Source organism: Chrysemys picta, chromosome 4 (genome assembly GCF_011386835.1).
Source record: "Chrysemys picta bellii isolate R12L10 chromosome 4, ASM1138683v2, whole genome shotgun sequence".
In the NCBI taxonomy this organism is placed as follows: Eukaryota; Metazoa; Chordata; order Testudines; family Emydidae; genus Chrysemys; species Chrysemys picta.
The window spans coordinates 74,462,868-74,489,369 of NC_088794.1; the positions used below are offsets into that span (position 1 = coordinate 74,462,868).

At 47.9% G+C, this 26,502-nt stretch overlaps 1 protein-coding gene across 5 annotated transcripts in view; it reads left to right on the forward strand.

Moving 5' to 3' along the window:
- Nucleotides 1-25,979, forward strand: part of NAT10 (N-acetyltransferase 10) — a 40,232-nt gene extending 14,253 nt beyond the window's left edge. For all 5 annotated transcript variants that reach the window (XM_005304549.5, XM_005304551.5, XM_005304548.5 and 2 more), the window contains 19 exons: nucleotides 5,362-5,460; nucleotides 6,195-6,331; nucleotides 7,037-7,161; nucleotides 7,556-7,706; nucleotides 8,351-8,447; nucleotides 10,056-10,172; nucleotides 11,534-11,635; nucleotides 11,747-11,821; nucleotides 12,501-12,617; nucleotides 12,824-12,957; nucleotides 14,899-14,947; nucleotides 16,474-16,567; nucleotides 16,665-16,775; nucleotides 18,164-18,336; nucleotides 19,013-19,132; nucleotides 20,253-20,351; nucleotides 20,800-20,873; nucleotides 24,226-24,309; nucleotides 25,570-25,979. In XM_005304549.5, the coding sequence (XP_005304606.2) occupies nucleotides 5,362-5,460; nucleotides 6,195-6,331; nucleotides 7,037-7,161; nucleotides 7,556-7,706; nucleotides 8,351-8,447; nucleotides 10,056-10,172; nucleotides 11,534-11,635; nucleotides 11,747-11,821; nucleotides 12,501-12,617; nucleotides 12,824-12,957; nucleotides 14,899-14,947; nucleotides 16,474-16,567; nucleotides 16,665-16,775; nucleotides 18,164-18,336; nucleotides 19,013-19,132; nucleotides 20,253-20,351; nucleotides 20,800-20,873; nucleotides 24,226-24,309; nucleotides 25,570-25,663 (2,052 nt within the window). In that variant the 3' untranslated portion in view covers nucleotides 25,664-25,979. The remainder of the gene's footprint in view (nucleotides 1-5,361; nucleotides 5,461-6,194; nucleotides 6,332-7,036; nucleotides 7,162-7,555; nucleotides 7,707-8,350; nucleotides 8,448-10,055; nucleotides 10,173-11,533; nucleotides 11,636-11,746; nucleotides 11,822-12,500; nucleotides 12,618-12,823; nucleotides 12,958-14,898; nucleotides 14,948-16,473; nucleotides 16,568-16,664; nucleotides 16,776-18,163; nucleotides 18,337-19,012; nucleotides 19,133-20,252; nucleotides 20,352-20,799; nucleotides 20,874-24,225; nucleotides 24,310-25,569) is intronic.
- The last annotated feature ends 523 nt before the right edge of the window (nucleotides 25,980-26,502 follow it).

Below are 26,502 nucleotides of genomic sequence, written 5' to 3' on the forward strand. Positions count from 1 at the left end.
CCAGGCCGGCGGTGATACAGTGCCTCCCGTCGACTCCAGAGACCTTCGCGGCGGCGAGAGACTTAATAGCTCTCACGGAGCCGGCACCGCCTCAGCCACCGGCACCGACTGCACCGTTGACTCGCCCGGTCCAGTCGAGGGGGAAACCTGCTTTGATGCGCCCACCATCACAAGGGCTGGAACCTCGGCACCGGTCCAGGTCCCGAAGCAGGTCCCCACGCCGCTCGCAGTCCCGGCGCCGAATATCGTCTCGGCACCGGTCGTACTCGCGGCCAAGATCTACTTCGCGGCACCGTTCTACGTCTCGGCACCGCTATGATCGTCGGCACCGATCAACGTCGAGACGTAGTTCTCGGCACCGCTACGGTCGGCGCTCGACGTCGAGGGGTCGCTCCCGGCACCGGGCATACTCCAGGTCCTCGTCGAGGTCCAGATCTGACTCCCGGCACCGACGAGGTCATCGGCACCGGTCGCGGTCCCGGCACCGATCGCCGGCACCGCGCAGAGATAGATCATCTCCGGACCGGCACCGTGCGGCACCGCAGCCCACCGGGATGGTTTCATCTCTCTCGGCACCGCCATGGCCGTCTAGATCGGTGTCCCGCTCCTCGGAGGACTTGTCGAGATCGGCATACCCCCCTCAAGGGCGCGCCGATGAACAAAATTTCGGCCACTGGCAGGAGATGGCAGAGGACCAATCTCATGGACCATCTCACTGGTCGTTTTGGACCCCGTGGGCATACCACCAAGAACAAGGGGCTCCAATACCATCGACCTCTCGCTCGGGTCACTCGGTTAGAAGGGCCCCAGAATCCACCATCTCTCGGCCTCCGCCAGGAGGCATGGAGGCTTCGGTGTCCACGCCACCCGACACCAGGGACCCAAGTGCAGGTGATGCCCCGGCCCAAGAGCAAAGGGATCAGGACCCCCCCTTGGATCCGGTACCACCGGAGGCATCCTCTTCCTCCTCTCCGGACGAGGCAGTGGCGGGCACTTCATGTACGGGTCCCCCTCCGATAGATCTTCGGGCTCACCAGGATCTCCTGCGTAGGATGGCCCGTAATATGGACCTGCAGGCGGAGGAGATAGTGGAGGTGCACGACCCGATCGTGAACATCCTTGGAGCAGATGTCCCATCGAGGGTGGCGTTACCTCTGATCCGCACGATCCAATCGAATGCGGATACGATATGGCAAACTCCTGCCTCCATTCCACCCACAGCGAGAGGGGTGGAAAGAAAATACTTTGTCCCCTCTAAGGACTATGGGTACTTGTACACCCACCCCCAACCGTGCTCACTGGTGGTGGAATCAGTGAATGCACGAGAGCGCCACGGCCAGCAGGCTGCAGCGCCTAAATCAAAAGAGGCTAAGCGGCTCGACCTGTTTGGCCGTAAGGTCTACTCAGCCGGAGGGCTACAACTGAGAGCGGCGAACCAACAGGCGTTACTGAGCCGCTACAATTTCAACTCCTGGAACTCTATGGGGAAGTTTAAGGAGTTGATTCCCCAAGAGTCCAGGGAAGAGTTTGGAGCCATGGTAGAGGAGGGCAAGAAGGTGGCTCGGACCTCCTTGCAGGCCTCCTTGGACATTGCAGACTCAGCGGCGAGGACCCTGGCTTCGGGCATCGCTATGCGCAGGATCTCCTGGCTTCAGGTTTCGGGTTTGCCTCCGGAGCTGCAGCAAACCCTACAAGATCTGCCTTTTGAGGGGCATGGATTGTTCTCGGATAAGACGGACTCCCGCCTGCAGAGCCTCAAGGACTCGAGAACAATCATGCGCTCCCTGGGGATGCATGTTGTGGGCCCCCAGCGCAGGCCATTTAGGCCGCAACCTCAGCGCTTCTACCCCCCCCCGCCTCGTCAGAGACAAGACTCGGCCCGGAGGCGAGGGCGAGGTGGTAGAAGAAGGTGGACCGGCCCTCAACCCGGCCAGAACCAGGGGCCACCTCGACCACCTTCAGGCCCCAGGCAGAACTTTTGAAGGTGCGGTCGAGGACGGCGCCCCAGTCATCCCCCAGGATCCAGCCCCCTCCTTTCGGGATCGCCTCTCCCACTTCCACCGTGCTTGGTCCCTTATAACTTCGGACCGTTGGGTCCTCCGCACGGTGGAGAGGGGATACGCTATCCAGTTTTCTTCTATCCCCCCCTCCTCCCCCCCTTCCCCGTCCCTCTTCAGGGACCCTTCTCACGAGCAACTTCTTATACAGGAAGTTTCTACGCTCCTCGCTATGGGGGCCATAGAGGAGGTTCCAGTGGAATTAAGGGGCAGGGGATTCTACTCCCGTTATTTCCTCATCCCCAAGTCCAAAGGAGGTCTGCGACCCATCTTGGACTTGCGCGGACTCAACAAATTCGTAGTAAAGTTGAAGTTCCGCATGGTCTCTCTGGGGGCCATTATCCCTTCCCTCGATCCTGGAGACTGGTTTGCCGCCCTCGACATGAAAGACGCATACTTTCACATTGCTATTTTCCCGCCTCACAGACGCTTCCTCCGATTCGTGGTAAACAGGGTGCACTACCAATTTGCAGTCCTTCCCTTCGGACTATCTTCGGCCCCACGGGTCTTCACGAAATGTATGGCTGTCGTGGCAGCGTACCTTCGTCGGCAAGGGATACAGGTGTTCCCGTACCTAGACGACTGGCTGGTACGCGGTCGCACCAAGGAACAAGTTCGCGATCACGTCCACATAATAGTGCGCACATTCAACAAGTTGGGTATCCTACTCAACAAGGACAAATCCACTCTAGAACCTACCCAGAGAATAGAATTCATCGGTGCGGTTCTAGACTCCAGACGCGCACAAGCCATCCTGCCAGACAATCGCTTTTGCACCATCACGAGCCTCATACAGGGACTCAAGGCCTTCCCAACTACCACGGTGAGGTCGTGCCTTACCCTCCTGGGTCACATGGCTTCATGCACGTACGTAACCAGGCATGCCAGACTTCGGCTTCGCCCACTCCAGACCTGGGTGTCATCAATATACCGCCCACATCGGGACAGCCTGAATATGGTGGTCACAATCCCGAACTCGGTCCTGACCTCCCTCACATGGTGGCTAGATCACAATGTGGTTTGCGAGGGGATGCCGTTTCACGCCCCACAACCCTCTCTGCACCTGGTCACAGACGCTTCATCTCTGGGTTGGGGCGCCCATCTCAACGAGCACCATACCCAGGGCCTGTGGACTGCACCTCAGCTAGCCCTGCACATCAATGTTCGGGAACTGATGGCGGTGCGCCTGGCGTGCCAGGCATTTCTCAATCTCCTACGTGGCCGCTGTGTGTTAGTTCTCACCGACAACACCACGGCCATGTTTTACATCAACAAGCAGGGAGGAGCACGTTCGTCAATTCTATGCCAAGAGGCCATTCGCCTGTGGGACTTCTGCATCGCCCACTCAATCCATCTCACGGCATCGTTCCTCCCTGGAGTCCAGAATACTCTGGCGGACCGGCTCAGCAGGTCCTTTCAAACGCACGAGTGGTCTATCCGTCCGGACATTATACATTCCGTCTTCCAGAAGTGGGGGTTTCCCCACATAGACCTGTTTGCATCTCGAGACAACAGGAAGTGCCACGTGTTCTGCTCCCTGCAAGGTCGAGCTCCGGGCTCCCTCTCGGATGCGTTTCTCCTTCCCTGGAAAGACCACCTGTTTTATGCCTTCCCTCCGTTTCCTCTGGTCCACAAGGTACTGCTCAAATTGCGCAGAGACCAGGCACAGGTAATTCTGATCGCTCCAGCGTGGCCGAGACAACATTGGTACACCACGCTGTTGGAACTCTCGGTTCGGACACCGATCCCGCTTCCGTTGTATCCGGATCTCATCACGCAGAACCACGGCCGGCTGCGTCACCCCGACCTGCAATCACTCCACCTCACGGCGTGGCTGCTCCATGGTTCACCCAGGCAGAGCAACAGTGTTCTCACTCTGTCCAACAGATTCTGCTGAGCAGTAGGAAGCCCTCAACACGGACCACATACTTGGCCAAGTGGAAGCGGTTCTCCTGTTGGTGCGAACAGCGAGCCACGTCCCCGTTGCACGCACCTATCCCTCTCATTTTGGAATATCTCCTATCCCTAAAACAGCAAGGGTTGGCGATATCTTCAATTAAAGTTCACCTGGCCGCTATATCGGCCTTCCATCCAGGGGAACTCGCGTCCTCGGTATTCTCTAACCCGATGGTCGTTAGATTCCTCAAGGGCTTAGACCGGACGTACCCACAACAACGTCAGCCCGTTCCGACGTGGGACCTCAACCTGGTTCTCTCCAAGCTCACAGGTCCTCCATTCGAGCCACTGGCCACCTGTTCACTTCTGTACCTGTCCTGGAAGACAGCCTTCCTCGTAGCCATCACCTCAGCAAGGCGCGTTTCTGAACTCAGGGCGCTTACATCCGAGCCCCCTTACACAGTTTTCCACAAGGATAAAGTGCAGCTTCGTCCACATCCTGCCTTTCTCCCTAAGGTGGTTTCTCCTTTTCATATCAACCAGGATATATTTCTCCCGGTCTTTCATCCTAAACCACATGCTACTCGCCAGGATCAACGTTTGCATTCTCTGGACGTACGCAGGGCCCTGGCTTTCTATATTGACCGCACAAGGCACTTTAGAAAGACGACGCAACTCTTCGTTGCAGTGGCCGACCGAATGAAAGGCTCACCGGTCTCCTCACAACGCCTATCCTCCTGGATTACGTCTTGCATCCGGACTTGCTATGACCTGGCAGGTGTCTCAGCACCGCACCTCACCGCCCACTCCACGAGGGCCCAAGCTTCCTCGACGGCTTTCCTGGCGCAAGTTCCGATACAGGACATTTGTAGAGCTGCGGTTTGGTCGTCAGTCCACACATTTACAGAACACTATGCACTAGTGCAGCAGTCCAGGGACGATGCTGCCTTCGGATCAGCAGTTTTGCACACAGCAATGTCTCACTCCGACCCCACCACCTGAGTTGGGCTTGGGAGTCACCTAATGGAATGGATATGAGCAAGCACTCGAAGAAGAAAAGACGGTTACTCACCGTTGTAACTGTTGTTCTTCGAGATGTGTTGCTCATATCCATTCCAAACCCGCCCTCCGTCCCCACTGTCGGAGTAGCCGGCAAGAAGGAACTGAGGGGGCGCCGGGTCGGCTGGGGTATATATTCAGCGCCATGAAGGCGCCACTCTAGGGGGCTCCACAGCCGACCCGCCGGTGTTGCTAGGGTAAAAATCTTCCGACGATCGTGCACGCGGCGCGCACACACCTAATGGAATGGATATGAGCAACACATCTCGAAGAACAACAGTTACAACGGTGAGTAACCGTCTTTTCTGTTAGGTCTTGCATCTTCCTTTTGTTTAATCTCTTCCTTCAGGAACATCTGGACTATGAGATTATTCAGTCGCTGAACCCTGAGTTTAATAAAGCAGTCGTCAGAGTGAATGTGTTCAAGGAGCACAGACAGACTATCCAGGTAATTAATCCGCATGTCTCTTCTCCAGCCTCACTATTTCCCATTCATGGCCACTTGAAGTATAGCATATAGTTAAGTTTTTAAACTTAAGTGTGTACATTTTACATAATGTATAACGATGTTACACACCATTGTGTATTCAGACAGGTTAGAGGAGGCAAATTGCTTCCTGATCAATGGGTTCCACAAGGGAAGCTATTTATCTAGCTCTGTGGAGATCTTGTAAGTCAAGAATCTTCATTTGGATTTGCACGTGCTTGTCTTTTGGTATGTATTATAATAGTGTCCAGAAAAGTGTGGTGGAGGAGCACAAATTTATAGCAGACAACAAAAATGAAGGAGACCTAATCTGATACAAATAAAGTACTTTTGTTGCTCCATAGACATGACATAAAGCATATGACCTGCTATTCCTCCTCCCTGGATTGGCACTAAAGTTCACCCAACTAGTTTACCACAGTGCCTGCTCTCCATTTCTCTCTAATCAGAGACTGGCACCTTGGAAGGAAACGGTTTTTATAGGGCTGCAGCTTTGCCTCCTTTTGAAGTCTCCTCAACTCCTAGACAGTTGCTCTGGATAGGGATTACCTTAGTAAAATAGCAGATTTCAGAGTAGCAGCCGTGTTAGTCTGTATCCGCAAAAAGAACAAGAGTACTTGTGGCACCTTAGAGACTAACAAATTTTATTTGAGCATAAGCTTTCATGGGCTAAAATGGTACTTCGCTCCTTGCAGTACATACATCCCGCCGATGCTGTGAAACTGGGCCAGGCAGAACTTGTGGTGATTGATGAAGCTGCTGCCATCCCCCTTCCTCTAGTGAAAAATCTACTGGGGCCTTACCTCGTCTTTATGGCTTCTACAATCAATGGGTAAGAGACTCACGCAGGCCTGCTTGTCTGGGAAGCAAACAGCAAGGGCAGTTTCTTGTAGGACCCTGCAGATTTACTGCTCTCATTCAGGTCAGCCCTTATGCTCTTTCTGCTAGTACTGACCCTTTTACATAACTGCTCTGTCCAGTGGCTGAGAGCTGCCTTTGAATTGACTGTCGTCTTCATTCTCTTCTATGGGTCACTTTCTAGTCCAGCCTCATTAATTGCCTGAGCTTGGCATGAAGACGTGCTCTGTTCTGTGCCTGTACAAGGAGCAAATGTTTAAGCATGATGCTGAAGTCTGTTAGGAGGAGTGAATGTGTAGGGTTTGTGGAGAGCAGCCACTTTCTGAATAAAAGGAGATGAAGAAAATTCCAGCATTGTGGCTACAGTCCAGTATAGGTTATTGTATCCTGCCTGTTTAAATTCCCCTTATATTTCTACCGGTAATTATCAGTCACTTCCTGTCACATCACTGACTTTCACCCTGCAAACAGCTGCATTTCAGCGTCAGGTGAAGCAGTTTGTGTGGGAATAAAGTAAGCTTGTACCAACAGTGAGGCTGCAAGGGACCTAGTAATGGCACATGGCACCAAAACACAGATAAAGCCTGCAGATAAAGTTGGATTTTAGATCCCCACACTACATCTGCAGTTTTGTTTCAGCCTCATCTTACTTGCTTCTCTTTGATCTCTAATCCTGTAGTTATGAGGGCACTGGTCGGTCATTGTCCCTGAAGCTGATTCAGCAGCTCCGGCAGCAGAGTGCACAGGCGCAAGCCAGCATGACTGCAGAGAACAAATCTACAGCTACAGCTAAACTCGCCTCAGGTACCTCCCCATGCTGACATCTCTGAATAGGAGCATCTAACCCACAGTATGACGGCTGTTGTCTTGCTGTAGAGAGTGGGGGTGGAGGAACACGCAGGAAGCTTTAAAGAAGCTTGACTTGTAACTTGCCTCTTGGCTTAATATTATGAATTTCTCACCTTCTGAAATGTAACCCACTTGTAGGGGCATGGACTCCACCTGAGCAATCGAACTACCTTGATTCTATGTGGAAATAGGCTTAAGTGTCCAATTTTGGATGGTTTGGTGGGGAAGTAGGTGGTTTGCTACTTTCAGTCGTTTGGACCGAAGCTATTGAAGGGCCTGATCCTGTTAGTGTCTTCAATATTTGTCACTTCAGACATGTTTGTTTTTTCTTTTGAATCTCTCCTTCCAGCTCGTACATTGCATGAAGTCTCCCTCCACGAGTCAATCCGATATGCCCCTGGAGACCCTGTTGAAAAATGGCTCAATGACCTGCTATGTTTGGATTGTCTCAACATCACCAGGATCATCTCTGGCTGCCCGCTGCCTGAAACCTGCGACCTGTATCCTGGCTGAAATTAATACATGCTTTAAATAATTTACTTCCAGCTGTGGCAGGGTGCAGTGAGCTCTTCCAGAAGAGACTAACAGCAAGGCTACAGTCTAAGGCCCCAATTCTGCACTGGCCCATTGACCAGCCTGTTGATATCTGTAGGGCTCTGTGCAGATATAGGGTCCACCCAGGTGCTTCTCCGTGCAGGATCCAATCAAAGTGCACTCAGGCCAGTCTTCTGAGCTCAATCTCAGACCATGGCCTTTTTTTAAAGGGGTGGGCTGGCAGTGTCTTATTACCATTGATGAGCTTCAAAGAAGAGTGGTGAGTTCTAAGGAAGGTTTTGAGCGAGGGCCAGAGTCAAAATTATGTGACTTTTTTTTTTTTTTTTTTTTTTTTCCTAATTGATATGCTTGAAAGGGCGTATGCAGATCAGGCGTGAAGACTGTCCAAAGCCCTGATGCTGAAGTCTTTTGACAGCAATAGCTTAAAGAATGAGGAATCGGTGTTCCCTGTCCGGCTGATGCAGGCGGAATATAAGGGCACTGAGCCAGCTCATACTGTGATACTACATGGAAAATCACCTCAGGCTGGGATAAATCAACAGGGGACGTGTCTTTTGGCTTTGGCTGTTTCCTTGATCACCATACTTAGATATTATGTGAACAGAGACACCCTCTTTTGTTATCACAAAGCGTCGGAAATTTTTCTCCAGAGGCTAATGGCCCTCTACGTGGCTTCACACTACAAGGTAGTATTACAGCCGTGTCAACTGGGATGTAATGGAGAAATCTCTGCTGTTTTAAAGAGGTCAAATTGAGAAAGCTTAGTGGACTGATAACTCAGTAGCTTTTCTGTGCCTTAACAGATGACCTCCAGGCCCAACTTCTAGCTTTGTACATCACTGTCTTCCCAATTCCCTCCTCACCCAATAGGCCCTATCTCAAGATGGGTTAATACTGATTCCTGGCTGTGAAATCCAGGAGACCAAATCTTAGACATGCCTGTTGCACTAGCACAGAGCCTGATAGCTGAATTATATAGGGGAGAGAAGTGTAGGTGGTGAACAGTCTTCAGTAGCATATATTGCATTAAATAAGAACTGGGTTTTTGAATGGCCTTAAATTTAATTTAAAAATACCGTATATACTCGTTCATAAGCCGAATTTTTTTTAGTAAAAAAGGGAAGCACCAGAGAAGGGGGTCGGCTTATGAACCGGTATAGAGAGGGAGAGGTGGGACACAGCCCCTCCCCCCAGCAGAGGGAGCAAGGAGAGGCAGCACAGCCAAAAGGGAAGAGGCGGGACCAGAGTGTCTCCGCTTCTGGCCATGCTGCTCTTCCCCCCCAGCCTCCAAAGCAGCTGCAACTCGGGGCTGGTAGGCTGCATCCATGCCACTTGGCCCCACCCCCCAGAGCAGGCTGTGGCCGCGCTGCCCGGCCCGCCGGAGCGCACGGCCGCCTGGCCCAGCCTGCTGGAACATGTGGCCACGCTGCCCGGTCTGGCCAGCCAGAGCAGGCTGCAGCCGCGCTGCCCAGCCTGCTGGAGCAGCTCCAGAGGCATCCTCCCCAGATAAGGTGGGGTGGGATGGGATGGGGAGAGTGGGGGGGTCCCGGGCTAGGAGTGGAGTCATGTGGGGGGTGGTCACAGGGGTTACTCCCCTGACTCCCAGCTTCTCCCCCCCCCCCCCTCCCCCCTCCCCCCCCCCCCCCCCCCCCCCACACACACACACACAATTTCCCCACCAGTTGCTGTCCTGGCCCATCAGGGTAAGCCACTTTGTTTACTTAGGTTTATCTCCGTGCCTGTGGACGCTCGAGGTAAACAAACCATCTCGGCCCATCAGCGGCTTATCCTGATGGCCCAGGAGCCAAAGTTTGCTGACCCCTGAATTATAGGGTCGGTTTATGAACGGGTTATCAAATTTTTCCATTTTTATTTATCCATCTTGGGGGAGGGGGGGGTTAGCTTATAAACGATCCGGCTTATGATCGAGTATATACAGTAGTAATGTACCTGTAGATTGATATTATGGTTTTAAATCTCTGATAGATAATCCAATCCAAGTAATGTAGTCTAGGAGTGATAGCCTTGAATTGTTTTGAGAGTTTCTTCAGCTATCAGTATTATACCAAGGTTTTTGCTAGATCCAAATTCACAGGAGGGAGAGGCAGGATTCATAGTAGTGTTGAACTCTAAGCAATTACTATCTTTGTGGTAGAACTTTGAAACTCTTCCCTCGTAACTGCAGAGAGTCTTGAGGATTGTTGGTCTGCAGATACACAGCCACCCATCTCACTAACACTAACTAGTAAATGATAGAGAATTAGTGCTGTAACTTTTGTTTTGTGGTCCTCTAGAATTCTCCCAATGACCTCCAGATGCTTTCAGATGCTCCTGCCCATCATCTCTTCTGCCTTCTGCCACCAGTCCCACCTACCCAGAATTCCTTGCCAGAAGTACTTGCTGTTGTTCAGGTAAGAGACAGAAAGCGGAAGCATACAGTGCATACAGAACTGTTTAATAAGGATGCAGTGGCAGGATGTGTGACAGTGACTCGTATCTGTAGAACTATATAGTAGTTTCAGTTTTGTGTGTATTATGGTAGTGCCCAGAAGCTTTAACCGGGGCCCTGTTATGCCAGCTGCTGTATAAGTACACAAGGACATTGTTCCTTTCACCCAGCGCTTACAACCTAAGGAACGCATTTGTGCTGCAGGGCCTGCTGAGAAACCGAAGTACTGGTCACAGCAACCTCTTCCCCTGGGGAGAGTTGATCGCAGTACTTCTCCAATGTTGCTTGTATTCCTGTTACTTCATAGCATTGTATAGTGCTGCACAAATATGGACTCATTAGGAGATGACTGAATTGTGGTGCATTGATATTGAACCTTCTTGCATCTTATTTGCAATTCTTAACTAACATGAGCATTTCTACATAAGTATACAACTCTTCCACCTCCTTGACCCTTTAAGTACCAGTAATCAAGGTTATGATCACCAGGGCAATGCATGCTAGTAAATTCACAATCTACGGTAGGGAACAGGCCCATCCTAAGAGAGAAATGAGGGAAAATTTAAGAGTGAAACTGGCTAGGCAGGTGGTGGGTAGTGATTAGCTGCTGCTGACTGGCTATAGATTGTGCACATAGGTAGTCTTTGCTAAAGCATGTTGTAATTAAAATGGACAGAATTCAGTTTGTGTTTTTATAATTTTGGTGGCTATTATCAATGTTTATTTTTAAGCATTTTTTATTTTTTTCAATTTAAATTTTCACAGTTGTGTGAAATGGAGGTGTCAAAAAATTGGGGAGTCAGACAATAATTATTTAATAATAGTAGACGCTGAGATTAAAAAATTTAAAGCTTTATAACTGTTAACCCAAACTGTCAACAACACAGATTGAAATATGCAAAGTAAATATCCTTATATCAAACTCTTATGTTCCCAAGCAGCATTTTTCTTTGCAAACTTCAGTTACTAGTGATGGAAATATTTTTTTGGCGGTTTGTGAAATCAATGTTTACAGATAAAAATCTAATCCTTCCAAGCCTACTTATAATCTTTGTTACACTATCCTTCTCCCGTCCCTGCCTGCTTATATCTTCTCTTTAGACTGAATGTTTTTAGGTCAGGGCCTGTCGCTGCTTGTACTATGTGTTTGTACAAACTCCAGCAGAAGGGGATCCTAGTATGCTACAAGTTCTCCCACAGTATAAATGGTAGGCTAGATGACTGACCAAGTGTTTTCTATCTGTATGGTTCTGCAATGGGCAGCTGTAGTACGGGACTAAACATCTTTCTCTGTTCATAACCTTTCCTTCTTTCTCTTGGCAGGTGTGTCTGGAGGGAGAGATCTCTCGCCAGACTATCATGAATAGCCTGTCTAGGGGGAGGAAGGCTTCAGGAGATCTTATTCCATGGACTGTCTCAGAGCAGGTAAGTCATTTAGCTGTTTGGTTATGTTCGAGTGAGGGGTGTTTAAGTGCTGATTTGATATTCTGAACACTCCAACTCTTTTCTTTAATCTGACTTGTATTTCGCACGCAGTTCCAAGATCCAGACTTCGGGAGCCTCTCGGGTGGACGTGTTGTTCGCATTGCAGTCCACCCTGATTATCAAGGGGTAATGTATTCCAGCATTCTGTGATTATAGGTAGCTAGCAGTGGGACCACCTCATCTGCTCTCACAAGATGACCAGAATGAGCCTTGACCACTATTTGGGTGGGAGACTTCCAATGAAAGCTCAGCTTCTGCAGCAAGTGTACGGGAATTGTCCTCCTTAGGGGTAGTACCAAACCAATGCTCCCAGCATCTTGCTGGGCAGTGCTTTGCTGCTGGAGATGTGATATGAAGCATTAGAGCCCGTGAATTTCTTGTGAAACTAGGGGGGGTTAACCCTGGTGTCCTGGGGTCAATCTTTCTGCCTACTTATGGGTCCCATCTTCCAGACCGTACATCAGTAAGTACCAGGACTTCGGTGGGTTACTAATCTGAGAGCTGCAGGATTGAGCCCTAAACTTCTGGTGGTAGCTTCAGTTGGACAATGCATCCTGCACTTCCCCTGCTATAAGCTGTTAAGTATGTAAGCGGCAGATGCGTTTTTTGTAGTGGCTGAATGATACTAGTATAGGTCATCTGTAAACTGCCTGCGCCCTCTTTAGGGTGAAAGATGTTTTATAAATGTGAAGCTTTTGTGGTGAATGTGATGAGATAATGAATCTTCTTTACAAAAACAAACACACAGTTTTAAGAACTTTTTAATGTATTTTCATTTGTTTTAAATTCCCTTCCTCCTTCACAGATGGGTTATGGCAGCAGGGCTCTGACCTTATTGCAAATGTACTACGAAGGCAAATTCCCTTGCCTGGAAGAAAAAGTTACTCCGAAGCCAAAAGGAATTGCCACCGTAAGCAGTGAGGTATGAAGCTCTATGTGCTCCTGGTTTTTCTTGCTGTTTTAGGCTATTCAGTTCATATTGGAATATATATGGTGGAACCCTCAGTAGCTGAGTCTCATATATCCTTCCATGTTTATAGCTTTTGAGAGATTTAATCTGCAGTCACTGTGAAGACTCTGTTATTCGCCTGCTAACTTGGCTGCACTTTTTCCCTCTCTTCTCTCCAGACTGTCAGTTTGTTAGAAGAGGCTGTGACACCTCGGAAGGACTTGCCTCCTTTACTTCTCAAACTGAGTGAGCGACAAGCGGAGAATCTAGATTATCTGGGTGTATCTTATGGCTTGACACCAAGGCTGCTCAAGTAAGAGTTTAACCATATTTGTCATCTATACCAGCGTTTCTCAAACTGTGGTCTGCAGACCCCCAGGGTTCTCCAGGGGGTCTGCGGGCCCCGCTGATCAACTCCTCCCCCTCCCTCCCAGCTCATCCTTCACGCCGGAGAACAGCTGTTCAGCGGTGAGCAGGAGGCATTGAGAGGGAGGGAGAGGAGCAGGAATGGGGTGTACTCGGGGGAGGGGGTGGAAAGGGGCATGGGTGAAGTGGGGGCAAGAAACGGTGGGGTGTGGGTGTGGCCTTGGGGGAAGGAGTGGGTTGGGGGCGAGGCCTGGGGCTGAATAGGGTTATTGGGGGTCCATGAAAAATTTTAAATCAAAATGTGGGTTGCTAAAGTTTGAGAACCACTGATCTATACTAAATGCAGTTGGGGGGAGCCCCTACGGATGAATGTATCATAGCACTTGGGTCCTGATATCTGTACAGGTTTCCCTTGCTCGTAATTCTGTTTCAAAACTGGCACAGCTCCATGCCCCCTTGTGGTGGGATCTGTACTTACAGTTCAGGATGGCTGGATGCTGGATACTTCGGGAGCCCTTCAGGATAATGCAGAGCTCTCCCTCCTTTGCTAGCTCAGGAGCAAAGTCCCCATTTACCACCTCAAGCTCTGGTTCTTGTATGGCCAGACTGCCCCAGTTCCACTGCAAAGCAGATCTGTGGTGCTGCGCACGCCCAAGGATACTGTTGTATTATATTGATGAAATAAGTGGGTCCAGGAAGTTAAAGGTGTTAATATGACACTGGCAAAGTGCAATATTAAACCGCTCTTTGTAGTTTGGGGTTCTGAGGATAGTCTCTCCATCCTGCTTAATTCCATGGAGCAAACACTATGAAATTCATGCCAAAATCTGGAAGTTTATTGATTGACTATATAGAAGAATCCAAAATATAAAGTATATAAAATTGTTTGTGCATTATCATTCAATCTTAGTCAAAACTTAGCAAAATGCCGTTTTCAGAGAGGATGTCAAACAGCCCTTCTAATGGGGAAAAATCTCATCTTTTTAACTCAGCTGTTGGTGCTTGTCATTATTCCTGCTTTTGACAAAACAGATACGAGAAGAAAGAAATAGGATAGTGAAAGGTGGGAAAAGTACAGCTTCCTGCTAAAATTCACAAGATCCAGTGCAGCTGATGAGTCATAGATGTGTGCTCTGGGTAGGCGGGTTGGCCAGCACAGGTGCAGCTCTGGACCCTGACTTGCTTCCTTCATCTGGAATGCTGTCTGGTCCCAGCAAGTTCCTTTTTCACTGATCCTTCTCAGGCTAGGCAGGGCTATCACAGGATCAGGTCAGGAGCCAAGTGTGTAGGGGGAAAGGATAGGAAGAAGATAGTAGTTTGGGGTTGGTAGGAAGAGAATGACAAGACAGAACAGGATCTTGCATGTATCAGTCTGGGATACTCTTGGGTCCAGCAGTGATGATCTGGTGCCCTCACTAATGTGTTGAGGTCTGGAAATCTCTGAGGATTCTCGAGGTTCACAGATGAAGGGAAGAGTCTCTGGTGGGAAGAGTCTCCCAGGAATCCATGTTTTTGTTCACTGAAATCTGTTGGGTTTTTTTTGTTTCTTTGTTGTTTTTAAGTCCCAAAATTTGGTGGACAGGCTGTCCCCTTATTATTGTCAACCAATTAACCCTTATTTCTGACACATGAATCTTGTCCACTTTCTGATGTCATAATCTTTTTGTTCATAAGTTATTCTCTAAGTCTGGTCTATATCAGTAGCCCCTTTTCACGCCCTTTTGATTAACATTATTTGTTATAAGTTTACTGTGATGCCATATGAACTTTGCTCCACAATCAGGATAGGTCTGCTGTCACTACTACTACTGTAGTGTTAACATCTCAATAATTTCCAGTGTGTATTTTTTTTCTCTCTCTTCCGCGCCCCCTCTCCACCTCACCTCAGATTTTGGAAACGTGCTGGATTTGTACCAGTTTACCTAAGGCAGACTCCAGTAAGTATCATACTGTTTCAAGTATCAGAGGGGTAGCTGTGTTAGTCTGAATCTGTAAAAAGCAACAGAGGGTCCTGTGGCACCTTTACGACTAACAGAAGTATTGGGAGCATAAGCTTTCGTGGGTAAGAACCTCACTTCATCTTGCATCTGAAGAAGTGAGGTTCTTACCCACGAAAGCTTATGCTCCCAATACTTCTGTTAGTCGTAAAGGTGCCACAGGACCCTCTGTTGCTTTATACTGTTTCAAGAACCTGATCCAGCTCCCACTGACGTTCGTGAAAGCCTTTCCACATACTCTGATAGGATTTGGGTTGTGGGATTTTTCAGAAGCACCTCAGCAGATCATTGGGAGTTAGGCACCTAGGTGCTTTTGAAAATCTTATAATAAGTGTCAATTTCACTGGGATTGTATGGTCATTTTTATCTTGTGGGTTTATGGGTTCACTAATAACTGGGCTAACATATTTTAGGGTTTGGAAGAGGAGTAGTGACCATCTGTAATATCTTTTAGCTGTTTACTCTGCTTAAAAACTCAAGGCTAATGCCCATGTATGTAACTCAGGCAAGTGTGTGCAGATAGCCAGGTAGATGGCTGGCTGGTTATTTGCCCATGCATTTGCCACACTTGTGATGCAGCTGCAGTAGTTTTGAATGAAAATGATGTGCACACGTTTCTGTGTACATAATTCACACAATCTGGACCTTAAAAGAAGTTTTTAGAATGAAGTCAAACCCCATCACCATCTTACAATTCTGCTACTCTCATATCAAAATCTCCTCTCATGAGCCAGTTAGATGGAGTTTATCAAATCCCCAAGGCTGGTGAGATGTAAATTCCATAATGATGGTCAGCAGGGGCGGCTCTAGTTTTTTTGCTGCCCCAAGCAGAACCGGGGGACCGCCCCGGCAGGGGGCTGAGGAGCCGGGGCAGAGTAGCGCTAGAGGGAGCAGAGCGGAGCCCCGGAGAGCGGGACGCAGGCCCCGCAGGGCAGTGCCCCGCCCTCTATGGCCCTGTTGCTGCTTCTGGCCGTCCTGCCACAGTCCCTGGGTGGCTCGGGTCGCTTTGCCCAGCCCCTGCTGTGGCGCTGGGGGGGCAGCCGCCCTGCGGCATCTGCAGGCGGCTCTGTGTGCCCCAAGGGGCGGCACCCAGTCAGAGTGTCCCCCACTAGGAGCCTGCCCGGCCCAGCCACAAGGTGCGGGCACTGCTCCCCTGCAGTGCGAACCGCAGCGGCCCCATGGCAACGTGCTGCTGCTGCCAGGGCTGGCTCTAGGCTTTTGCTTGCCCAAAGCAAAAAAAGAGACGGCCAGAATGCCGCCCTTGAAAATGTGCCGCCCCAAGCACGTGCTTGGTTTGCTGGTGCCTAGAGCCGGCCCTGATGGTCAGTGACTTTTAATACCACCCGTGTCCATGCAAGAAATTGGGTAAGAGGGACCCCAGTGTTTTAATTCTATTACAACACCTGTCTTTGCTTTTGTCACTTCAGTACATAATGCAAAGGGTGGGAATCTGTCTTCCTTCCTAGAATGACCTGACTGGTGAGCACTCCTGTATCATGCTGAAGATGCTAAATGAAGAAGAGAGTGAACAGGAGCACTGGCTCGCTGCCTTCTGGAAAGGTAACAGCTGGTTGTCTGTCCTAGTGTGAGAGGAAGCCTCCGTGTATCCTTTGCACAACCGTGCTGGTAACCATTATCTTTTCTTCTTGTCCTGAAGATTTCAGGAGGCGGTTCCTGTCTCTGCTGTCGTATCAGTTCAGCACTTTCCCCCCTTCGTTAGCACTGAACATTCTACAGAACAAGAATATCAAGCAGGAGTTGCAACCACGTGAGTCTCTAGGCTTCTAAAATCCCTTCAGTGGCTTAAGATCTTAACATGGTTTATCAAAAAGGTTCTTAAATGATACCTGTGAATGTTCTACAGCCTTTAGTAGAATGCTATAACTCCCTGTTGGTCAGTTCTGTTTGCTCCCTTCAGCTTAAAAATATGCTTATTGCTGAGTGAAAACTTCCAGTACTGTCTCCCTGATAGCTGAGATCAGAGAGCTCTACTTGCTCAAAGTTTTGCAAATGCTCTGAAACTCGAGGGCTCTTTAATTTAGCAGACAAATACATAGCAAGATCCAATGACTGGAATTTAAAACTGGGTAAAGTCAAACTGTGGACTTAAGGTACCCACTTTTCACAGTGAGGGCAACTAACCACTGAAACAGTTTATCTTTAGGCTGTGGTGGAGATCTCATCACTTGAAGTCTTTAAACCTGAATTGGACGTCTTTCTAAGAGACTTTCTAATTCAACCACAAGTTATTGATGTAGGAATTGTGGCCTGTGTAATATGGGAGGTCAGACTAGATCAGGGGTCGGCAACCTTTCAGAAGTGGTGTGCCGAGTCTTCATTTATTCACTCTAATTTAAGGTTTCGCGTGCCAGTAATACATTTTAATGTTTTTAGAAGGTCTCTTTCTATTCGTCTATAATCTATAACTAAACTATTGTTGTATGTAAAGTAAATGAAGTTTTTAAAATATTTAAGAAGCTTCATTTAAAATTAAATTAAAATGCAGAGCCCCTTGGGCCAGGACCAGGGCCCAGGCAGTGTGAGTGCCACTGAAAATCAGCTCGCGTGCCGCCTTCGGCACCCGTGCCATAGGTTGCCTCCCCCTGGACTAGATGATCACAATGGTCCCTTCTGACTTAAAAAATCTATGAAAGCAAACTGTGGTTTCTTGAACGTAACAAGCTCAAGATCGCTCAAGGGAGCACAGGAATTAGTCTGGTTCGGTGTTTTGTTTTTATTTAATGAAAGCTGCTTAACCCCCTGTGTCAGAGGACAGCTACAGTGTGGGCAGAGTCAGTGCAAGCTTCCTTAGCTATGTGCCTCAGCCCTTGTAGAGTAAGAGGAGGAGCTCAGTCTCCATGGCCCACTGTTTGCCTAGTAGTAGGAATCATGACGGTAGTTGTGAGGTGTCCGTCCCCTACACAGATTTTTATTTAATCTTAAAATTCATTCGGAGAGTTTGCATGACTAAACCAGTTGAGGATTCAGTTATATTCATTATTGTTTGGTTCATATATATACATTTCAAAGCAAATATGTGGGTTGTGTTTGTGGCTGTTAGCACACAGGGAATTGATATTCAAAGTGAGCTTGATTATCCAGATCCTGAAGAAACACGAAGTGCAATTCTAATACTGCTGTTTTTGATTTGCTCAGCAATCAGCCGTCCTGAATTGGAAGCTGTGTTCATCCCCTATGACCTGAAGCGGTTAGAGATGTACTCTCGAAACATGGTGGACTATCACCTGATTATGGACACAATTCCCACTGTCTCCAGGATGTATTTTCTCAGCCAGCTAGGAGACACATCCCTCTCTGCCGCGCAGTCTGTATGTACCATTTGCATTCGTTACCACCTCCTTCCTTCCCTGTTGAGACCATGTCGTGTCAATATTTCTGGAGCGAGTAACTCGCTCCTATGTAACTCTATCCCTGCCTACATCTTGGCTCTTATTTCGTGCTGTTGTTTAGTCTGACTTCTCCCTTTGGGAGTAAGAGAGTCTCACCTTCTGTCAGCCTTTGTATCACCTCCTGTACTCAGAACACACTCCCACTTCACATGCCCCACTCCTGTTCCTCGCCTCTTTCACATCTCCAAACCCCCCTGTTTCAGCTGACTGCCTCTTCTGCATTCCTCGCTGCGCTGTCTCCTGCTTGTACTGGTCTCCCGTGTTCTGTATTTGCCTTGACTCTGATTGTAGGGACCCTGTTCTCTTACACATGCTGCACAGCACTACGTAAGCTTAAAGTGCTGTGTAAATACTAGCTAAAAGCCCCAAGCCAGAGCAGGAGGTACTGCTGGACTAAACATGTATGTAGTGATGCCCATCAAGAGTGGAGCAATTTGGGGGAGTTCCAATACTTCATACAAAACTCTGAACCCCTCACCTGTTGTGCTTTGTATTATTTTGCTGGGCCAATAACTTTGATGGTAGAATCCAGGGAGGTGGGGAAGAACCTAACTTTTTTGTGGGTTTAAAAATAAATAAAAATCTTATCCTCCAGGCCCTTCTTCTGGGGATTGGTCTGCAACACAAATCTGTGGATGTGCTGGAAAAAGAGATAGAACTGCCCAGCAGTCAGCTGATGGGCCTCTTCAATAGGATCGTCCGCAAAGTCGTCCAGGTAATTGCATCCTGGTCAAGCTTTGCTCTCTCAAGTTGGGCCCAACGCGGTCCCAGGCCTGAGCCTTGTAGTGTGAGAAATCTGGATCAGAATCCTGTATCCTCAGCCTGTCTCTAAGAAATCATTAGAGGCTCATTGTAAAGAAATGTCTTCTACCTGGTGGCAAACGTAGGTGGCTGTGGTGGTGATTTCTGTTGTAAACTCCCCCTTACACTATGTAGATTTGTGTTTATTTTCAAATGGTGAAAGGTGATGAACTGAAGGCAGGAGGCTTTAGGATCTAATGTCCAGTAAGCAAGGTGGTGAGGAAGCTGATACAAAGTCCAGGCTCAATGTCTCAATCTGCCTTAGAATGGTCATCTCTAGGGTCACTGTAGGACAGAGCTGAAGCCTGTAGATATCCAGGAAAGGTTCTAGGTCAGGTCTCCAGTTTCCTTGATCTCCCTGATGAGGCTTACAGCAAGGGTGTCCGCTGTGGCGGTGGATGGCTGTCCATGAGGAATTTGACTTGGGCCACCAACTCCTTTCACTTAAATCATTATCAGATAGGTAATACTTTCCTCCAGTAATAACATGAGCTCAATTCAAACTGGTGCCATAGGAATATAAGGTTCCTCATCCATTTTCCAGTCCCCTGAGCAAGTTAATGCAACGACTTAATAGGCAGAGCTTCTGCATCCTAAAATGCAAGTCAGTCACTTTACAGATGGCTTGCTCATCATAGAATTCTTTTAGTTGACATGAAGGAATGACTAAAGAGAGTAAATCTGTAGTACTTTCCTCCACACATTAATGGGTCAGTTGGGATTGCCTAAGTGAGGTGTATTGTAAACCACCAGCTCTCACATTCGTGCAATTGACATTGGATGACTGACTTATTTTTTTATTAAGCTGTCTTTGCTTCTGCTTTCAAGAAGTGGCCATTGTCATTTTTTCACATGAAGTGGCCACTTAAACCCCCCTGCCCCCAAAAAAAACAAACCCCAATTCCTTGTTCATATTTCAAAGACTACAGAAGTTCCATAGTGGGAAGCCAAAATATTCTTAATTCCTTTTTAAAGCACCTCTGTGGGAAAACACCAGTAACCCCATCACATTAATTCCTTCCTTCCTTCCCCAGTTGTTCAGCAGGATCCAGGAGAAGGCTGTGGAGGAGCAGATGGCAGTTACAAAGGAAGTTGTAATGGAGCCAACCCTGAAATCTTTAAATGAGGACTTGGTAATAATAATCTTGCTACTAAAACTTCCAATATGCACGTCAGATCACTGAGGGTTTTCTCTAACGTAAGAGTCTCGTAAGGTGGATTTCTTCCAGTATAAGGAGTGCATGACATACGTGACCTGTTATGGTAGTTATGGAACTTTGCAAGCTTTAACTGTGCCTTTAAAGCTTCATCATTTTTGTGCTTATGTTTCTCCTTATACTGTGGTGCACCTCCCAGCCTTACCTTTGCGTTTATGTTATGTTAACATAAAACAATTAAAAAGGGAAGAGTTGTTGGGAAACACCCAGTTCAGAGCTTGGGGCTTTTTGTTTGTTGGGCATACTGCCTTTTGGATGGGAGGGGAGTCAAAAGTTGTAATTTCTGACCTAGGAGACTACCTTGTAATACACGGGTTACTGACGTACATAAAACTTAGTGTCTCTCTGGGATGTTTCAATGCAGGAAGAAGCAGCAAAGGAATTCCAGGAAAAACACAAGCAAGAAATGGGGAAGCTGAAAGACATGGACTTTTCACAGTAAGAATTTATCCACATAAGTCTCACCACAAATATTCCTAGGCATCTAGTTTGAATACCCAGGCTCCAGGAGCAGTACACCTTCGCATGTTGGGGGTAGGGCAGGAATATCTCAAAGACCTTGTGCTCACTTTCAAAGCAGACATCTGTGTCATATTGTCAGCCAGTAAATTGGAGCTTTGTGTTAGATCAGAAATTTGAAGTCATGGTGTTTGTCAAGACACACAGGCTGAACTTCTTATTCTGCAATATCTAATAAATGCTGTTTTGTCATGTTTTTGGCACCTGGTGATTACAGATTTGTGAGACTTCTGTTAATCACAGGTAATTAATAATGGTCTCTGTTGATAAATGCCTCTTGCTCTCAAGCTAACTTTCATTTTTTAAAATTAGTTTCGGTAATAGAAATCAGTGCTCATTGGCACTGGCCATCCATCTGTACTCCGTTCAACACATGAGCTAAGATTTGTGCCTAAGCAGAATAGTGTGGACAGGAACTTTCTAGTTCCCATCCTCAGCCTCATCGCTGAGTTCTCTTATTTAGTTACCTGTGACTTTTCCTACCAGCATTATTGAGCCACGTGCCCCAGTGGTAAAAGCAAATGACTGGGAGCCAGGGTTGATTGATCACATGGTGTGCGTGTGGGCAAGCGGTTTTGGCTTCCTTTACGTCTGCCTATCCAACTGTGCAACTGGATGGCCACTAGAGCAGCAGTTCTCAATCAGGGGTCCGCGAGCCCCTTCAGTGGGGCCATAGGCCCTGTGGCTGAAGCCCCAGTGCCCCCTGTGGGGCTGAAGCCGGGAGTGACACAGGGCTGAAGCTGGGAGCCCTAGTGAACCAATCCTCCTCTCCCCCCGGCGCCCTCCTCCCCCGATCTGAAGGGCGTGGGGATGAAGCTGGGAGCCCCAGCACTTCCCGCTGGCAGAAGCTCTGAGCCCATGGGCACAGTTGGGTGGCCACAACGGTTTTCCCCCCTCAAACTGCAGTGCCTTACACAGCGTGGGGTAGTCCTGGGGGCAGCTTCTCCCCCCCACCACCACCTCCTCTCCCCCGAGCCCTGCCCTCTGGCCAGGTTATAGATCAGAAGCCAGAGCCAGGCAGTGCAGGATAGCTGCTCCCCTGGCTGGTGTGCCATGGAGCAGGCAACCATGGCATTCCCCCATCTGCTGCTGGTGCCCAGGGTTGCGGCTGCTCCTCAGCTTCCAGCCCCCTTTGACTTCTCGGGCAGCTGGTAAGAGCTGCCCAGACAGGGGGTCCTGACTCCAGGGCCAACAGAGCCCTCAGGGAGCAACCTCCGCAGGGGGAGCCCTCCCGGTTCACAGCGAGGGATGTCGTCACTCCCGGGGGCCCACCCAGGTAAACACCTCCCAGAGCCCACCTCACCCCATCCTGTGCCTCAACCCCTTTCCACACCCAAACTCTGCTGCTGGGGGAGAGAGGGGGGCACCATGGCCCGAGACTGCCCCAGCAGCAGCCGGAGCACCTGGTGCAGGGGCTGCCTGAACTGCCCCTGGGCCAGGCGCACTAGCCGCTGTAGAAGTCATGGAGGTCACGGAATCCGTGACAAACTCGCAGTCTTAATCATTAGCTTCCCACAAATCATGGAGATGGTCCTACTGTCTTTTACACCAGCTTAGGACTCCTGACTTATACTTGTCCTTCTCCACTATCGTTGGCTTCAGTGAAAGCACTAGTAGAGAAGTATCCTTGTCAGCACTGACTTAATCATTCCTTTTTTACCTTTTTTTCATGTATTAACTGGCAGATTAAACCTAATGTTGCCTGAAATGTCTTTGCACAGCTGCTTGTTAATTATTGTGGAGATAGTCAACTTAAAGGCTGCTGAAGCTGTGAGTCTCACAGAACTCCAGCAAATGTTTCTTCCTTCTGAGCTAACAAGAACCAGTCCTTCCCTTTATCCTGCAAAAAACTGTTTATTTGTTCAAAAAATATTGTTGTAGCAGTGTCTTCTATTGTGGCCCTAAATCAACCAAGCAAACACTAACAAAGCTGAGAAGAGGAATAAAAGCTTCTTAAAATCTCTGGTTATGTTGTCTGTCTGATGTGACAGACGTGGATGTACATGATTATTTCAAACTACTTTCATTTCTCCTCTTAGCCCAGTGTGGTTTGCTGCTTTTCCTTTAAATTATTTCCCCCAGACCTCAACCTGGAAAAATCACCCTTATTGGTTTTTTTTTTTTTTTTTTTTGAAGCCAGATTACGGAGAAGTACAGTAGTAGAGCTGAGAGAGCTGGAAAGGCTTTATCCAGCATTAATATAAGGTTGAACAGAGGCTAACTTCTGTAATTGAGACCCCAGAGGCTTGGGGTAGGAGGGAATGAGCACGCCAGTTCTGTTGTGTGGTCCCTTAGTTAAAGCTGCATGCTGTGTCTCAAACACTTGGATACCATAGGGAGGGGCACAAGACAAGAGCATAAACGGACCAGAATTTGTCTTTCTGGCCTTCCTGCTCAAAGGAAACGTTCAAGTTATAATATCCTGGGCCCCTTTCTTTTCGGTCCCCCTGTGCTAGTGCTCAGTCTTACTCCTAGTCATTAACAGCGGAATGGCTACAACACCCCAGACCATCTCTACAATGGAGCCTCTCCTGTGTGTGCCATTGATCCAGGAGTTCTCTTAGTTAACTAACTTCCCCTGGTGAATACTTGCTGTATGCATCCTTGGTCTTCATCTTTCGTGCAGCACTAACTTCTGCTTCTTTACATTAAAAACAAACTCCCACAATCCTGTAAATGGAAACTATACGTTGGATGGATGTCTTCAATGGTGTATGTAGGTCTGGTGACCGCTGCCAAATTAATAAAAGCCATGGAGACTGAAGACCTCTCTCCTTGGAAGAGTTTACTACTTGGGCAGGTGCAATGCATGTCTCCTATATGCAAAGGAAAACCACTGTGGCCTTGGCCCTCCACTGGAAGGCGGGGTGTGAGCGTGTGTGTCTGCTGCCGTTCAGTTCTCTGCCTCTGTGATGGGGCTGCCATAAAAGAGCAATTTGGTAACATTCATAATATGGGCAGCTGAAGGAACACCAGATGCTTCACATCTGTTACTGAACAGCTTTTGGATGATAAGTTCTTGGTCAGCACTGACCTAGTTTGGATTTAGACCAGTGATGTAGTCATGAATCGCTGTGTACTGCATTACAGATCCCCCTGAGCCATCTGGTTCTGCTTTGAACCAGCTCTTTATTTCTGAAAGTTTCTCTTCTGTGTGGATGCTGACACAAGCACTGGCTGGGTAGCAGTTTGTGGACAGAATTAACCTTAATTGTTCTCCTTTAAACAGACTTGATTTTGTTTTGTTTTCTCCTCTCCACCTCTCACTTAGATATATAATCCGGGGTGATGATGAAGAATGGAATGAAGTGCTGACCAAAGCAGGACAGAACGCTTCGATTGTCAGTCTGAAAAGGTTGGGAAAGTGTGGTTTTTTTGTTTTGTTTTTTAAATCCAGGCACCTCTCTTCAGTGGATCTGTCCTTCCCAGTTTGCTTTATCGTAATGCTTAAAACGTAGAGTGAAGATGAGGAGTTAAGGGCACAGGAATTGTATATCTTGCTGCTCTACGTATACACCTAACGGGATCAGAGAGGGTAAATAGCAAGTAGGCTGGGTTTTCCCTTGAGTAGAGAAGATTGTAGTGTGGCTCTGAAAAACAGTCCTCCCTTTCTATAACTTGATCCCATCTTGGCTTTTATTTAGCCAGTATGGTACATCTCTCAATCCTAACTAGCCCCACTTTTTTACCCTGGCCATGCACCTAATTTGTCCTGATTCTCTTTGGTGGGGGTAATTCTTTTAAGAGTTTCTCCTGTTCCATTTGATTTTCTTCTGCATTGGCAGCAGCTGACACCAGTGGAAGCTTGTAGAAATTCATCCTCTTAATTTAGGGCCTAATCCTCTGAGATGCTGAGTGCCCTCATCTTCCTGTGACTTCCTTAGGGGCAGATGGTTCAGCAGCTCGTAGGATCAGGTTCTTAGTTGAAAATGTTAATCTTCCTTCTTTCAGCTCCTACACAGGTCAGCATGGGAGCTTTCCTGATCTGTGCCCCTGAGGATTTATGGGATGGCACTGTCATACATGTTGTTTTTCTTGAGGCCTAAGGACGGGAATAAATATGTTGGCCATCGTGCATCTTTATTTTGCTTTGTATGCACACTCATTGCTTCTGTGAATCCTGGAAGCAGTAAATGAGCCCCTACACATCTTAAAAAAACATACAAGGACCTTTAAAATGTAATTGAAATCGGAGATTCCACAGAATTGTTACGTTTGATCCATCCACCCCGAGCCTAAGCCCAGTGCAGGACTGTTATTTGTATGCCTATGTTTTCAAGTATCTAATGATTTTAGGGTGCCCCAGTTTCTGTGCCCAACATGAGATGCCTTCAAGAGGCTTGACTGTAAGAAGGTTCTGAGCACCAATCCTCTGAAAATCAGGCTACTTTAAGGTGGTTCAAGTTGGGCACCCAAAATCACAAGACACCAGAAAATCTAGGCCATATTCCTTAGTGCTCTCACTAGTCCTGCTTTAAATGAGCCAAGAAATGGGATCACTTCTTTTCCCCCACACCCTCTCCTTTGGGGGCCTGGCAGCCAAGGTTTCTGTGGAGGCCTGTTCCCCTGTTGAATTGAAATTCTCTTTAACAAATGTTTTGTTCCTGTTTCTCAGTGAAAAGAAGAGAAAACTAGACATGGAAAAAGGACCAAAACAACAAAAGAAATTTAAGAAGAACAAAGATCCGAAGCAGAAGTGGAAGAAATGACTTCAAAAATTATAATGGACTTGAATAACCAGGAGCAAGCTCCTGTCTAGGGACCCCCAACCCCTTTTTAAAGCAAGGACTTCTCTTGAAGAAGCAGTGTCTGGAGGGGAAGGGCTTAGAGGCCCTTTTAAAGACTATATTAAGGAAAATGCAGTGACATCAAGAGATGCTGCCCATGGGGATTTTTATACTGTGTCCCTGGAAAGCCTTGTTTGAGGAGGCACTACACATCAAACTAGACTATTACAAGGGTGCCTGAATGGCTAGGAAATGTCAATTCCCAGGGCTAATCAATCTATAAACAACTTTCCCTCGTCTTAGTGGTTGGTATTTTAATTTTTTTTTTAATTTTTTATTTTTTTTTATTTTGGGAGGCCTTTTGGAGCACTTGCTTTTATTGTGCCTTACTATGTGGTGTGGCATGATAGCATTTTAATACACCCTTCTCTGCATCCTCTTTCCGTTATGAATGACATCAGTTTCAAGCAGCATCATTTCTGCTTTCAAATTGAGCCATGAGCTCCATTCTCTGTGTGGGGCTTTGCTATTCACTGAGCACCAGCGGCATGTTCAGTGCCATGTAAAAGTGGCCACAGTCAGGGATGGTTACTGCAATGCAATGCTAAGGAGCTTGCAGTGTATGTTTATATATATTTCTGTTTGGAAAGCAAAGCCTACAGCTCCTGCTTTTAGTTCTCCAGAGAAAGCCCCTAATAAGGATGCCTCTGTCTCATTCTTAGTGGCTTATAGGCCCCTTATCTCTCAGGTGGCTCAGGGGTTTGCCCTATGATATGCCTGGTAGATGGTCCTAATATTTCCTTACTCCCTAAGCTTGCTGT